The sequence below is a fragment of the Xyrauchen texanus genome, chromosome 1 (genome assembly GCF_025860055.1).
Source record: "Xyrauchen texanus isolate HMW12.3.18 chromosome 1, RBS_HiC_50CHRs, whole genome shotgun sequence".
NCBI lineage: Eukaryota > Metazoa > Chordata > Actinopteri > Cypriniformes > Catostomidae > Xyrauchen > Xyrauchen texanus.
The window spans coordinates 51563070-51580303 of NC_068276.1; the positions used below are offsets into that span (position 1 = coordinate 51563070).

Consider the following 17234-nt stretch of genomic DNA (forward strand, 5'->3'; position numbering starts at 1 on the left):
TCCGCAATCGGCCTTTATCCCTCCCGTAGGCTTAATTAGCCTGATAAGGGACGGGGTTTGTATAATCACGACCCGGCCTTGCCCTCCGCCCTGTCACACCATCTTAAGACAAATGTTTTTTGTCTTTTTTGTCAAAAAGACTTTTGCACAGTAATATATATACACACACACATACATGACATAAATCTTGTGTTTTGCAAATTTTGCTGCTTCAGTATTTGTAGATTATTTTTTCACATGTTTCTATGGTATACTGGAAAACAATGACAAGCATTTCATATGTTTTAAAGGCTTTTATTGGCAAAGAGTCAATATTTACAGTGTTGATCCATGTTTTTCATAACCTCTGCAATTCGCTCTGGCATGCTGGATATCAGCTTCTGGGCCAAATCCTGACTGATGGCGATTCATTCTTGCCTTATTAGTGCTCTTGAGTTGATCACAATTTGGGGGCTTCTGCTTGTCCACTTGCCTTTTGAGGATTGAACACAGGTTCTCTATGGGATTAAGATTCGGGGAGTTGCCAGGCCACAGATCCAAAATGTCAATGTAATGATCTCCGAGCCACTTCATTATCACTCTTGCCTTGTGACATGGTTCTCCATCATGATGGTCTCAGGATGCTTCACTGTTGGCACGACACAGGACTCATGGTAGCGTTCACCTTTTCTTCTCCAGACTATCGATTTTCCAGATGTCCCAAACAGTCAGAAGGGGGCTTCATCAGAGAACATAACTTTGCACCAGTCTTCTGCTGTCCAATCCTTGTTCTTCCTGCAGAATTTCAGTCTGTCCTTGATGATTTTCTTGTAGAGAAGTGGCTTCTTTTCTGCGCTTCTTTACACCAGGCCATTGTCCAAAAGTCTTTGCCTCACTGTCCCTGCAGATGCACTCACACCAACCAATATTGAGCAAGCTCTGCAATGGACATGATTCCATAGCAGACTCCTCAGGAGGAGACAGTCCTGGCGCTTGCTGGACACACTGGGATTTTCTGAAGCCTTCTTCACTGCAGTTGAACCTCTCTCCTTGAAGTTCTTGATGATCCGGTAAATGGTTCTTTTAGGTGCAATATTCTTTGCAGCAATTTCCTTGCACGTGAGGCCATTTTGATGCAAAGCGATGATGTCTTTCTTTAGAGGTAACCATTGCTAACAAGAACACAATTATCGGAAGCACTTCTTCCCTCATTTTATAGCAATCAGTCTGCTCTTATAATCCAATCAGAATGATAGAGATATTGTAATATTCTGTGTGCACTTGTTTCTCTTATCACCAAAAAAGTAAATTACTTGTGTACGTGAAAACACTTGGCTATAAAGTTCATTCTGATTCTGATTCTGATTCTTCTGAAGGACTAAACTGTTTTTGGAGGCTCCTTATATACTATGACATGATTGCCTCACCTGTTTAACATCTCCTGTTATACATTTTTCATACTATACATTCTTTTAGGGAATTGGGGTTGTAAATACTGTATATATACTCTGTGTATGTGTAATATATATATATATATATATATATATATATATACACAGTATCTCACAAAAGTGAGTACACCCCTCACATTTTTGTAAATATTTGATTATATCTTTTCATGTGACAACACTTAAGAAATTATACTTTGCTACAAAGTGAGTAAAGTAGTGAGTGTACAGCTTGTATAACAGTGTACATTTGCTGTCCCCTCAAAATAACTCAACACACAGCCATTAATGTCTAAACCGCTGGCAACAAAAGTGAGTACACCCCTAAGTGAAAATGTCCAAATTTTCTTTTCTTTTTTTATTATCTCACTCATACAATGCATGTAACATGGTCAAAATCAAACAAAAAACATTTAGCATTCCTGATGAGCATGTGACAAATAAACTTCAAGGAGCCATGCTTTGGTTGAGCTCATACTGATAAACACTAACATCTCATAATATACTGAGGCTTCCTCTATCTCAAATTCACCTCAAATTCATCTCATTCTGTCTGACAGTTATTTTAAAAGCCATTGTTACCTTTTTTTTACATGTTCTATGTTTATATGTTCATTTAGTTCCTCATTATTCATTCTCTCATTACTCACTCTTTTTTTTCTCATTTATTACCCTCTATATCCTTTTCTTCTCAAAGATTGTTTCTTTTGCTTTATCTAATGGTCTTATCTTTTTATTTTTCAGAGTTCTGTAAAGCATTACCTCTCTTTTCTTTGTTTGATGGGTGTGGTTTTTGCCGCTACTCCTTCTCTCTCTATATATCTCCCCCTGCTTCTGTCATTCCTCAGCCATCCACTGATCATTCTTCTGTTCTGTTTCTGTTTCTTCTGGGGTGTTTCTTGAGAAGGACAGCTAATATATGGGCCCAAGAAAGGTACAGCCTCACACAGTCCAATGCGGTGTGCAGCCATGCCTCTTGCTTGTACCTTGTCTTGATGGGTTGAGTGAGCTAACACCAAATATTGACTTATTAACCTACCTGTAAAATATATATATATATATATATATATATATATATATATATATATATATATATATAATTATGATGTTAAATGCACCCTGGTCACTGGAATATAATTTTTTATTTTAGAAAACGTTTTTAAGACTGTTTATTTTTTGTGTGAATTGCTTGCACTGTTTGAAAACACATTTTTCAAAGTATTCAGTATTTCACTTGTTAAAGGGATAGTTGAAAATGAAAATTCTTTATTATTTTCTCACCCTCATGCCATCTCAGATGTGTATGACTTTCTTTTATTCTGCTGAACACAAACGAAGATATTTAAAAGAATATTTCAGCTCTGTAGGTCCTCACAATGCAAGTAAATGGATACCAAATGTTGAAGTTCCAAAAAGCACATGCAGAATAAAAGTAATCCATATGACTCCAGTGGTTTAATATACATATGTTTTGAAACTATATGATAGGTGTAGGTCAGAAACAGATAAATATTTAAGTCCTTTTTACTATAAATTCTCCTTCCTTCCCAGTAGGTGGTGATATGAACGAAGAATATGAACCTCAAAAACAAAAGAAGAAGAAAGTGGAGATTGATCTGTTTCTCTGAACTTATCATATCACTTCTGAAGATATGGATTTATCCACTGAAGTCGTATGGATTATTTTTATGCTGTCTTTATATGCTTTTGGAGTTTCAAAACTTTGGTACGCATTCACCAGTATTGTATGTACAGAGCTGAAATATTATTCTAATAGTCTTTGTGTTCTGCAGAAGAAAGAAAGTCAAACACATCTGGGATGGCATGAAGAGGGTTATCATCTGTAAATGATGAGAGAATTTAAATTTTTGGGTGAACTATCCCTTTAATTTGATTTGCTGAGAGCATGAGGAAGCCACATTAGTATAGGCAGACCGTGAACCTTGTTCTGCTCCGTTTAGAAGAATTTGAGAAGAACTATACTTCTAGGTGTATGTTCAGCACATATAAAATTGTGTTTAGAACCTCAGAAATGCCTTCATTCTTCGTACATCATTTTAATTATGTTTCTCACATCAGTTCTTTTCACATTATATATACTCCCCTCCAGTTTTTAGCCATTCATTCTGTTTTCTGTCTTTGTATAAATACGGTGACTCAAAATTATTTGGTCACTTCAGCCACACCTTAAATATGTGAATGCTATTGAATTAGATTACAAAGTATCAAGCCAAGTGTCAGTTAAAAAAAAAAAAAGATTCAAGCAGAATATTTCTCACACACAGAAGTGTATTAGGTTTAAAATGATAAAACAGTAGATTTACTGTTAAAAAAACAGTTTGGACACTCTGATTATCACTTAGTGGAACATGTTCATAGGTAATGTGTTGAACTTCACATGTGGTTAAATTACCATGGAAACTGTTGGTTAAAAGTAATTGCTAGTAGCTTTTTCTGAGAAAAGATGCCATTTGTTTAAATATTTTGTGATCAATGCAATTTAATTCAAATGGTTTTAAGTGTTATCTATGTGTCCAAATTCTTCTTGTGGTCAATGGATCGCCAAAGCTTAAACAAATCTAACATTCGGTCAAACACTCATACTAGGATAGCATTCATTTAATTATTGAATTGTTGTTGGGGTTTTTTTAAATGTCAAGGCTACAGTGTGTTCATATGTAAGGCATTCCCTTCTGTTGTTACTTTCCCCAGCTAGGATGTCCTTTAGGAATCAGACAGAATCTTAATTAAAGGAATATTCCGGGTTCAGTACAAGTTATGCTTAATCGACAGCATTTGTGGCATAATGTTGATTACCACAAAAATATTATTTCAAACCATCCCCTTCTTTAAAAAATTAAAAAAGAGCTACTAACAATGGAAGTAAATGTTAAAATACACATTGTTTTAAAGTAAAGCCACAAAACGTAAACAATATGTGTGTTAACATGATTTCAGTATGATAAAATCACTTTCTAACCCTTTCTTCTATGTAAAGTAAAATCAAATTTGACTTTGTTGCCATGACGACGTCATGCCATGAAACCTTAAACCATAAAACGATCATCAAATGCCACAATTTAAACAACTTAACTCAAATAATACACAAGTATTTACATAAGAATCAATGTAAGTGCTTTTATAAAATTATAAGCTTCACATTTCTGCCTTTAACCCCTCCAAATATTTGACTCTTTTCAGTGCCTTTTTAGTCTCTTTTTCCACCATCGGGCTGAACAGTGAGGAATGGTTACAGTAGCTTTTCCACCTGGGCACGTTTCGACATGGCGTGATTAGAAAGCATTCTCGGCCTGGAATTCTCAGCACGGTTAGACAACAGTGCTCAACTGCGCTGGTGGAATGCCTGTAGTGATGTTGCGACTCCCGATTGGTCACTTGTCAGTTGCCAAGGTTACTCGTTTTTCTAGCTGGCCAAGCGCACTATTTGAGCAAAGTAATAACACTTCTCATGTGGTCCTTAAACTCTTCTGTTACCAAAGTAATGACTGGTGTATTTCTTGTGTACATTCAAAGTCTGTTTTCAGCACCACCGTGGGAAAAAAAATCCGTAACTGTGCCTGCTGTCCCGGATTGGCACAGAATAGAACAGTTTCGCAACAAGAACAGTTTGGCCCGATGGTGGAAAAGAGGCTTTTGTAAACTCCATTTTTGCTTTTTTTTATTTTTTATTAGTAAAACAAAATTATGCCACAAATGCTGTGGATTGAGCTTAACTTGTATTGAACATGGAATATTCCTTTAATTAAAACCAACAAGGTTCTTCTCTCGAGCATTTGTTTAGCATTCTACTGTGATTAACTTCACCATATCCATGGCTGTAAGGATCAATAACAGAGTAAATGAATGCTTAGCATGCATTTCAATCCTGAGGTCTGGAGGCGTGGGCCACTGTGAGGTACTTCTGTATTGATTTGCCCTTAGTGTGCTGATACAGCAAATGCTGTCCAGCTGAGCTTCCCCAACAGTCAACAGTCTGGGTAATTATGCTCCGAGTATGTGTTCGGCCAATGTAGTCATTTGTCTTTTTGGCCATAATAGTCAGAATGTAATTACAGCTGGTGAAGGTTTGAATTTGTGAGGTTTGGAGATGAATTGGCTGGTTGCGATTTAATGAAGTGGCTCATCAGGCATGTTTGTAGTGGTTGTTTTTATTTGTTTGCTATGATGTTACACTGACGCCCAAATTTATATGCACATGTGTGTGTTACACAGGAGCCACAGCTTCTGCTCGTAAGGAGGTGATCCGAAATAAGATCCGTGCCATTGGAAAGATGGCTCGAGTTTTCTCAGTTCTTCGGTAAGATGACTTTGTGTGTAGGCAGTGGAATTCAAAGGTTTTGAGTCTATATTAAAAATCATTAAAATCATTTTTGAAACTAGAAATGCACAGTTTTGTGATTTTTATGTAAAACGAATAACACTATGTAATTTGCTCTGAAATGTTTACAGACACCGTGTGAATAAAACAGACTTGTTAGATGCGGATGGGATTAAAATCACAAAGTTAACAATTGTTCTGTTAAACACAAATTTCCTTAGCATCATCTGTGAAAACTAATCCCATCCGTATAGGGCTCATGTTATCTCCTTTGTATGAAATGTCATATTTCCTTGCTTCTTTTAGCCCTATTCAGACTGGGCTAGTTTTCCCTGAGGTCAGGGAAATTTGTGTTTCACAGACCTGCTTTGTGATTATAATCCTGTCCGAATAGCGCATATCCTGTATTTTGACCTGCATGAACTACAATTCAGATCGTTCAAATGTGCGCCAAGCCTGCAGCGCGCCTTTCAATAAGGATGTAGATTTGTTTGCCATCTGACAAAAAAAAAATAAGAAAATTAAATCAACAAGGAGAGCCAAATTGCAAAAATTGCCCAGATATGCCACTGTAAAAGCTAGGCGTCAGGCTAGATACTCATCTTAATTCCTCCTATCAATTACGTAATGTTATAATTATATAATTCACTGATAATTCTTGTTTATTTCAGTGGGTTTATTATAAGCAGCCACTTCCATAAACTCAGGTGAAGTTTATTTTAGTAGGCTTTTTAATTTATAATGCATAATTCATAAATTCAAATTAAATAATTTGATATTTGAAATTGCATTTTTAAAATTTTAAATTTAAACAGATAACGTTTAAAAGATTAATTAATTTAACACCTAATTTGAGGTGTTTTAACTTCTGTAACGCCTGCATCTAGAAAACAGACACCTCCGTAATAAACACAGAGATCTTAGTCCCTTCCGAATCAGTACATGAAATCACAAAGTCTTTGGCAATAATTGTAACTCAAACATCGTTTGGAAAACTAGTCCCGTCCGAATAGGGCTTTTGAAGCACACATGCTGGGATAACATGGATCATTATGTTTTAAATGAACTTATAGAGTCTATATGCTAGCTTGTGTGCATGATGTCATTAAAGCAAAAGGGGGAAATTCATATATATTTTCAATTAAACTTTTCACATAAATTGTTATTGTAATGTTTTTGTTAAAAACTGTATTAAAGTAGAAAAATGCTAAATAAATAAATTACTTAGTTGGACTCAGACTTTTGAATTCCACTTTGTGTCTGTGCACGTGTGAGAGTGTGTACGTGTTTTTATGCATATAACACCATGACTCTGTTATAGGGAGGAGAGTGAGAGCGTTTTGACTCTGAAGGGTCTCACTCCAACCGGCATGCTGCCCAGTGGAGTTCTGTCTGGAGGCAAGGAAAAACTACAGAATGGTAAGACACATCCACATACACACACAATCAAACTTCTGTGGTCATGGATTTTGAAGTATTCTGTAGCACAACACTTTTACTTTAAGCTTTCTTTCCACATCAAAGCCTATAAATCTGTCTTCTGATACATTACATAATATCTCCAGATATAAGCTATTATCCTCACATTTAGATCCAAGCCTACACTATTACACACACATATGGGTACACGTACTGTAGATTTGATATTGTTTGATATTTTCTTAATGTATGCACTCTGCACCTCCTGGTGGTTGTGTTATGAAACTGAAATATTCTTTCCTCTTTGCTTCCCTTCCCTTGGATTTTATCTCTCTCTCTCTCTCTCTCTCTCTCTCTCTCTCTCTCTCTCTCTCTCTCTCTCTTTCTGTCTTTCCTATCTTTTTTCAAATGTTGTCTCTTTTTTCATTTTCCTGTCTCCCTAGAAACTGAAGGTATAATCAGTTGTGCAAGTATAATTCAGATCATTTGTCCTTAAGAAGCATAAAGTTTCACTCTATGGTACCATGTTTATTCAGAAGAGCCCCGAGCGAAAATACACCAATGTGTTTTTGTTCAGTGTCCAATCATGATTGAAGGAACATGTTCTCTGTATATTTTTACCTCAGATTCACTGTGTCCAGATTTAAATGTATACAACACATTTTTTCGGCTGACAAGAATGCTGAAAACTATGCTGCAAAGCTATAATGGATGTACAGGACAATTAGTGCATTTCTATTTATTGATGCTTTAATATGAAACAAAAGATTAATATAAAAACAAAAGACCCCATGAAAAAGTGGATTAAAACACAAAGTTGGGGAGGGGACATATCAAATTTCATATCTGCTTTTTTTATTATTGTCAATAGCTTTAGTTTACACCACAGCACAGCAAAACCATGATTTGATATGTCTAGCTGGTTGCAGGTGGTATTAGAGGGAGGGGGCAAAACTCTAGCAAACATTTCTATACGCCTCTGCGAACAAGATCAGTAATCAATATGTTTGGTCCATTTACATGGACAACAAAGATTGGGTGCATATCTGCTAAAAGTTAATTTTGTCAATTATTTGGAGTACACCAGCATATAAATGGCTTCAAAGCCACAAGCCTAACCTCATGGGGTCTTTAAGGTTACCAATATTCAATTTGACATATGACGGCAGTATCATGATGCTGGGCATATTGAATTTGACGATAGAAAGAGAAGTATGTTCCTAAAACACAAAATACATACATTTGTTTAGATGCCGTTTTCACACCTTTAGAAAAAGAGGCATGAATAGAAAAGTAATTTTAGCACATTGTAAAGTGATCTTTCATTTAGGCATAACTTATATCAGTGATATCATGCCTCTTTGCACAATATACACAGAACTGACAAACTGTGAATGACATTGAGGATAATTGAATAATTGATCTTTAGCTTGTCATTCACAAACCAAGGCAGAAATCACTTGCTCTCGTCTTACTGGCATGTTCTCGCATCCATAAATCTGATCAAAAGGGAAATCATGTAATTTTAGTGCTTTTTTTTATTCTGTTAAATGTAGCTTCAGTTTTTCAAATTACAGCTGTTGCCTTTGTCATTTGTGAATTCCGTAAACTTAATACAGAGTGGCCAATTTGTATGTGGCGTGCTGCGTTGCGAACATGCCAGAGGCAGGGTGATGTCAGCGATGTTCTGCTACAGCATTGGTGGAATCACAGCAGATGCCCCGCCCTTATGTCTACATGGACATCAGTGTGATTCTACTGCAATGTTGCGCTCTCCATCACTGCTGATGTCTTTTAGCTTTAAATTGTGTGTGTGTGTGTGTTCGTGTGCGTGGCTGTTCTGTACCCTTTATAGTATATTCTTATAGTTTACACATTTATTATTATCCTGTTGTATATGACATCTTGTAATATTTGCTGTACGTTGAAGGTGGATTGTGGTAAGTTGAAAATAATCATACACAAAATAAGGATGGCAGGCATATCTTGGAAAGAAGTCTTGAAAATATCTGAAAAAAAAAAAATGTTTTGTTCCAAAAAGAGATGCAACACATTTTTTTTTTTATTATTTTAGGGGTCTCTATAAATTCCCTACTGAACTCCTATTGCTGTACTCAACCCACCTTCGTGTCACAAGTTCCCTTTGCTTTGGTGGTCAATGATGATGACCACCAAATTAAATTTTTAATTTAATCTAAAATACAGTATTTTACAATAGTTTGGCATAATCTTTTATTTTAATAATAATATATATATGTATATAAAGTAGTGAAGAACTTACATTTTAAAGTGTTATTGATACTATTTCTTTAAAGGTGCTGTAAGCGATTTAGCGTTCTAAAGCTTTCACGTGACTGAGCCATTGAATTAGCCAAGCCCCCTTTATTCCAAACCCCGCCCTCCAAAGATCATTTTCAGACCAAATCCGAGCAAAAGAGCAGCATTGTTTGTTCCTGTGGCTGTCAAATTCAACAGTGGCACAATAGCGCCCACAACTGACAAACATTATGAATTATAGCCTCAATGATCCACTTCAAATACAAACACTATGAGAACAAGCTAAATTAATGACAGGTGAAATTAATCTATGTCTTCGATCCGTGGACACATTTTTGTTGGCTGTTTACAAAGTCTACAGCTGTCAAAGAGACCGGTGAGATATCTCTGGACACTTAAGAGTGTACTTTTCCATGAAAAAAATCACTTACAGCACCTTTAACAATAATTATTTGAGTAATAAAATGTTTTTGAAAAGGCTTGTTATATTCAGGCCAAATGTAGTAACCCTACAAATACACGTTGATATATGTATCATGTTTGAATTTTTTTTGTTGTTTTTTAATAATTGATTAAATTGTGTACACTCACATGTATTCAAGGCACAAGGAATTCAAGTATTTTAGTAGTTTTACTTTATGGTTACACTTTTTGACACTTTAAGAGTCATTAAATCCTGTTTTTGTAGAAAATTATATTCATGTTTTTTTTGTTTTTATTATTATTATTATTATTATTATTATTATTGTTTTATTCAAATATGACTTCTAAAATCTTAGCTTGTGTGTTTTGGTACAATATAAGGCATACAAACCAAAGCAATGTAAAACACAATCACTTATCTTCTACAGATTGCTGTGACTGTCTGTTTACTCTGACCTCATTCGTTTCCAGTCTATGTAAACACACTTTATGCTTTTTTGTGTGCCACACCCATTGTTCATAGTGAAACTCCTACTCTTTATGTGTCACTTTGCCTCTTCTGAAACCTCATAAAATTACCCATCATTCCTCTAATATCCCTCTGTCTCGCCTTGTAGTGGGGCTAGTGTTTTAATAATGATGTATGTCCATTTGGGCTCGTTTTGCTTCTCGTCTGACTTGTTCCTGGACAAATGTATCCTGTTCTGCTCACCTCTCTGATGCGTTTTGCAATCCCCCTCTTCTTCTCTTCAGCAACTATTGAGGCTATAGAGGCTGATAAAGGTAAATAGGTCAACGGCCCCTTCCCCTCTTTCTGTTAAAGGGTTCCACTGGGTTCATCCATGTCAATGTAGCTTGTGTAGTGTGTTGGGTGTTTGGGCAAATAACCTGTGCTGTCAGTGTGCTGAGCGAATGTAGGAACCGAAAAGATAAAACACAAAAAGTCTACGATTGTTTTAAAGGGGAACAAACACAGAAGTTGTTGTGGAGGTCACATGTTTTGTTGATATCTTTCAATGCTGCATCAGATTGAATGCACAGTATTTCAAAGTATAATGCAGCACTGCTCACACATTTATATAGCTCTTGCAGAATGTGCAAGATGTGGTATCATAACATTTTATTTAGCATTGCCATGATGATGCAATTTGGCATAACAGATTACACATATTCCATAAGACTAAATAAAAATAAGTGAATTGATCAAAAGCAGGTACTTCATAAAGTAGAAAGTAGGGCTTAAAGGGATAATTGTCCCACAAATGAAAATTATATCATAATTTAATCACCCTCATTCCAGATGTGTATGACTTTCTTTCTTCTGCTGACACAAACAAAGATTTTTGAACCATATTTCAGCTCTGTTGGTCCATTCAATGCAAGTGAAGGGGTGCCAACAATTTGAAACAAAAAATCAGCATAAAGGGAGCATAAAGGTAATCTATGTGACACCAGTGGTTAAATCCAAGATTTCAGATATTATATAATAGCTGTGGGTGAGAAACAGATCAATATTTAAGTAGGTTTTTTTGTCATAAATTCTCCTCCCTGCCCAGTAGGGTGTGATATGCAAGAAGGATGTGAATCGATGTGGATTTTGGTACTTCAGAATTTTGGCACCCATTCACTTATATTGTATGGACCTACAGAGATGAGAAATACTTCTAAAAATCTTCGATTGAATTCAGAAGGAAAGTCACACATCTGGGATGGCATGAGGGTGTATAAATTATGAGAGATTGTTCATTTTTGGGTGAACTGTCCTTTAAGAACAAATGCTGTCATTGATGATTGAATATGCAATACAAGATATCAAGAACCAAGGGAATCTAAACCTTTGAACAGGATCCTTTGTGTAATTTTTGTTATTGTTATGGAATATATTTTAATATATGTTATGCAGCTTTTCTGGGCCAGTTCTAAATAAAAAACAAACAAAAACTTTTATGATCTTTTTTTTTTATACAAACATCTTAGAGATTCTGCAAAGGGTGTGTAAACTTATAAAAACTGTACCAACAAATAATTTGACTGTATAGAATTTACAAAAATAACATTTTGTGCTAACACAATTATACTGTATTCATCCAAGTGCATAAACAATATTTTAGCTTGTTCATTATTTCCATCAGTGCAATCAGCTGCAAAATTGTGTTTTCATAACCCTAAAACTGTCTGAACCCCTTTAAAACAATGAGCTAATGTAGCTGTCTTTTGTTCTTGCACAAAGTTTCTAAATGCTCACACATTTGTGGGTTTTCTTTGTGAAAAGAGGCCTACACAAGAACAGTGTCAGCTGCTCACTAAATAGCAGGTTTGTAACTGCTATTTACAGCATTAGTGTTATGTGGTTGTTCTTAAACATTTCTCCTAGAGGATGAGGTGACAACTGTGTTCATTGTTTTCTTTTAATGATTTACTTTCTCCTTGTGGTTACTCTGTGACTGTGTTTTGTCCTTGTGTTTCTCTTTGTAACACTGCTAATAACCTGTGTCTGACCTGTATTATGCAGCAACACAAATATTATACATTACACAGTCTTTGCCATAAAGTTACACTTATCTAAACAAATTTGATCTATGTACTTCCCTGAATAGTTTGCTGCATGTTTTTAACAGGTGTAACACGTGGTTAGCTTAGCAACAAGTTTCTTGTTAGTGATAACTTCTCAATTTGTTTACATATTGTGTCTATTGTCTTTTATCTAGACTTTTTTGACACTTCAAATGGTTTGTTCCCCTTATAATTTGTGCATATCTTTTTTTTTCCTTTTTCTTTTTTTCCTCATTTCAACACCCTCCTTGGTACTTCGTACATTTGTTTTAGAGTGTGGTGGGAAGCTCTGTTCTAGACAGCCAGAGAATGCTCAGGTTTTCACACAATATCTTAAAAACATTCTTGTCACATTGACTTATAAACAAGCGATGCAGGGAACAATACTTCATTCCAAGGCCTTCCAGAACTGAGACAGCCCAGCCTGCACTAGTAGTCATATTGTTGACCAGTGTGGATATTTAGATTTGTCAGATCAAGTGTTGAGCAAGAAATGTTGCTTATCCTCAAACTTATACATCGGTGATAATGAGCACGTTTACATGCACGATCTTACACGATTATGCTTACGTATAAGCCAACGTATAACATAATATAACAGCCATAAACGGTTTAAGCAAAACAAAAACAAAAATCGGCACAAATAGATTTCTGCTAATTATCCCGAATCGCCGTTGCGTGTAAACGCTTTTTGCAGGAGGAGTTGTGTGCATGACTTTCTACGATTTAACGTTAAAAACAAAGAATAATCAGATGATTTCAAATCTCATATAAACACGGTTTTCTTGCGTTTTTGAACAAGCAGATTTTTGGTAGTTATCAGCGTAGTAGTGCGTTCGTAAATATGATCAATGTTCGATATAACTTCTAAATGAGCTTGTTTACATGCAGGATCTTACAATATTTACTGTATGTTTTAAAAGTGAGATGTGTGTGGCCATATAAATGCCTTAAACATTGGCCCTTTTTTTAGGATTGGGTCAGAAGCAGTTTAAGCAAAGGCGATCTGCACATTTCACGTTTTTCGATTTCACGTTGCATGTAAACACCTTGTGTGTGCCTGTTTTCATTTTGACATCAAAATCAGAGCGCAATCCAATAAATTCAAGTCTCGTGTAAACTCCGTTTTAGATATTTTTCGAACAAGCTGGTTTTTGGTAGTTGGTGTACATGTAAACACGCTTAAAAAAGCAAAAATCTATGTTACAGTGAGGCACTTGTTTGGTTTTCAATGTATATGGAAGGGGGGCCAATTTTTAAATGTTAAAATACTCACTTTTTTTAAAGTATAGCCACAAGACATAAACAAAATGCATGTAAACATGATTTTAATGTGATAAAATCACTTACTAACCTTTTCTTTGTAAAGTTATTGCCAATTTTACAACTTTGTTGCCTGACAATGTAGTCAACAAACCCACTGTAAAAAATTATGATTTAAACAACTAACAGCTCAAATAATACAGAAGTTTTAACAGAAGAATTCATGTAAGTGCTTTTATTAAATTATAAGCTTCAGATGTCTGCCTTTAAACCTCCAAAAATTGGCCACATTCACTTACATTGTAAGTGCCTCACTATAACCTCAATTTTTGCTCTTTTTAAAGAAAAGGAGGGTCAAGATGAAATTAAATAAATTGTTGTGGTAATCAATATTATGCCAAAAATGCTGTTGATTGAGCTTAACTTAATTGAACCCGGGACATTTCTTTTATGATAGATATTACTAATTAATAATTTAGAGGTTCATGAGTTATTTTATCACATCTCTCAATTAATTCTTGGAAACCATGCTGGGACAAAACCTTAACCCAGCCTTAGCTGGTTTGCTGGTCTCCTAGTGTGGTGTCTGTTTGCTGGTTTTGCAGAGGCTTTTGACACTTGTTAGCTGATCATGCTGGCTGACCAGCTAAACCAGATGTTCACCAGCTTGTGAAACTATCTGATGACCAGCCTGGTCAGACTGAGAAACCAGCCTAAACCAGCTCAGACCATCAAAACAGCTTACGCTAGTTTATTTATTTATTATATTTTTTTTTTCAGCAGGGTAATTTGGAAGAGAATTGCAACTTTGCTTAAGTGGTACATAAAACCCTGATATAAGGTTGCTTATTATTTCTAACAAACTCTAGTTTGTGAACTTCAAGCAGTGAACTTACACACTTAAGTGTGTATACCTGTTGAATAGCTGCATGTTATACCATCTTTCTCCTTCCTACCCTAGCAATCAAAGGCTTCTCACCCCAGCACAAGATCAGCAGCTTTGCAGAGGCTAAAGGTCTGGACCGCATCAACGAGCGAATGCCCCCTCGCCGAGACACCATGTCCTGTGACACAAGCCTCAACTCTCTCAATAAGGCGCTGTCGTCCGAGACCAATGGCACCGAGGGCAAGGCTAGCAGCGGGAGTGGCAACATCCAGTGATCCTTCATTGCTCCAGCATGTTCATCGCATGATTGCAGTGATTAAGCCCCTCCCTCTCTTTTTCCATGCCATAGCTGATGGAGGGAAAGGAAGGATTTGGAGTGTAGAGTAAGAGGAAAGAAGAAAGGGAAAAGGACAGGAGAGATAAAGGAAAGGAGAGCAGCATTTCAAACATAATTCAGAGTGACACTCACTAGTCTTTGGATATGCCTTTCAAAATATATAAATTCTGTTTTGTTTTGTTTTTTGCTTGTAGAAACCATGACAAGTTCTTGCCGGTTCACTCGTTTCTGAATGATTTGGGGATGATCTTGGTTTTGGCGTAGGGAATTATAGCAGGTGACTGAGAAATCATATGTGAAAAGGCCTTTACTTACTGGATATAAGATTTTAGTGTGTGTGTGCGCGTGTGTGTGTGTCTTACTAATGTATGTTTACAAAAATACAGCACTAAAAATGGACAGAACGTAAAAAAAAGTTTTTAACAAAAAAAGGGTGTACAAACTAAGTAAGGACTATTTATTGATACCTTTTTTGCTACTCTTATAAACTAGTTTTAGAGTAAATTAGGCAGTCTTAAAAGAGTGTTGCTACATTGTTATAATGCCAAAAATGGAAAGTTTTATGGTTTTGTACAGATTATGCTTACCTCAGGTTTCTTTGGTGTGTGTGCTTGGATCCTACTTTCTGTATAATTGCAAGCTAGCTTGATGAATATGGATTTTCTTGGAGTTCAAAACTGGAATTTACTTTTATCATTTGCATACATGTCTTTTGATTTATCTGGGCAGGGTGGGGTAAGAATTATCGTGGCTTGCTGGAAATTCTGTGAGTGTTTTGTCTCTTCAAATATTTCGAACAAACAAAAAATGCTATATAAAGCACCTATATTCTGTAAAACAAAAAAAGAGAGAGAGAGAGAGAGAACCAGAAAGAAATTGTGATTTATTGAAAGCATCTGCCTATGCATGTTTTATAAGATTTAACTAAGAATATTGAATTGGCTGCCAAGGCCTGTTTTTACCTGTAGTGTGCTTAGTGGGCAAATCCTGGAAATGTAACACCATTCTATGCTATAACACTTGGAAAAGCTTAAAGCCTTTAACTGGTTTTGTAATCACAGCATCTACTATTAATATTGGAAGATGATGATGAGTAATCATCTTTTCAAACAAACTTGTTTGTAAGTACACCAGTAGTCCGATTTAGCATGTTTAGGTGTTCATGTGAAATAGGTTTGTGGTTCTCTAATGTCAAACTCAAAATGCATGATAGCTGTTAGTGTCATACAAGGTTTAGATTTCTTTTTTCTTTTTGTAAAGGTGCCATAGACAAAAAGTATATTTGCATATTATTATTATTAATTATTATGGTTAATTCTGCTTTGTTTATTATTGCGAAAAACTCTACGAAAAACAAACTCCATCGATGTTTTTTTTTTAACTGCTTAAGTGCCCAAGTAATTCTCTACACAAAATAAAGCCTTGCTTTTATAATTTCCAAACTGTTGGCAGATGACGCATGCACTTGCAACTATGAAAAGGTATTTTATAGGACTGTTCAATAAAAATGTGCATGAAATTCAGCCTCCTCAAAGTTTTTTGTAAACAAAAAATCACCAACTGCAAAAACAGTAAATCTGGCTCAGCCTCCTCCTCAGGAGGAAATTCCTTGAGGCAATGAAGATTGTACCGGTAATAACAACCAAATAGGAAATTAGCACTTGGCAGTCGCATCATTTGAAGGTGTTTTCTGTCTGTGGACATGAAGTTGATTGAAGTCTTTGATAAAAATCTGGGAAACATTTCAAGGCATTATGAAAACACTTGAATAGGTGGAAAGGAAGTGAATGTGAGGTAGTGCAGTGTGTTTCCTTTAAAAACAACAACTTTAGCATCCGTGAATGTGAAATCAGTTTATAGTCATTCAAATATGACGTATATGAAATCAAGTAAGCCCCTTAATTAAGCCATCTAATGTTGAACCTGACCTTGCATTATTGTTCTCTCATCTGTCTCCAAATTGATTATGTCAAGAGAGAAATATTCCCAATGATATGTGGCATTCCCTGATTCAAATGATAAGAGTCTAGAGCAGCTTAGGAGTTTGACCACCAATGTAAATTTTCCTAAACAACTACTGGGTCAAACATTTTCCTTCCAACACTCTTAAAAGTAAAGGTACTTTATCAGCATGCATGATTCAATGAGGAACCTTTAAAGGGATAGTACACCCAAAAATTATCTCGTCCTCTACTCACACTCATGATATCCAAGGTGTGTAGGACTTACTTTCTTCACCAGAACACATTTTAAGTAAATTAGAAAAATATCTCAGCTCAGTAGGTCCTTAAAATGCAAGTGGAGCTCCAA

The 17234-nt window shown here is 35.7% G+C and overlaps 1 protein-coding gene across 4 annotated transcripts in view; it reads left to right on the forward strand.

Moving 5' to 3' along the window:
* LOC127647741 (protein phosphatase 3 catalytic subunit alpha) overlaps positions 1-16437 on the forward strand; it is a 133653-nt gene extending 117216 nt beyond the window's left edge. The window contains exons 11-15 of one of the 4 annotated variants that reach the window (XM_052132188.1): positions 2335-2361; positions 5661-5745; positions 7088-7185; positions 10639-10668; positions 14663-16437. In XM_052132188.1, coding sequence (XP_051988148.1) covers positions 2335-2361; positions 5661-5745; positions 7088-7185; positions 10639-10668; positions 14663-14862 — 440 coding nt within the window. In that variant the 3' untranslated portion in view covers positions 14863-16437. The remainder of the gene's footprint in view (positions 1-2334; positions 2362-5660; positions 5746-7087; positions 7186-10638; positions 10669-14662) is intronic. The other 3 variants (XM_052132195.1, XM_052132202.1, XM_052132212.1) reach the window with 3 other exon arrangements.
* Positions 16438-17234: the final 797 nt, after the last annotated feature.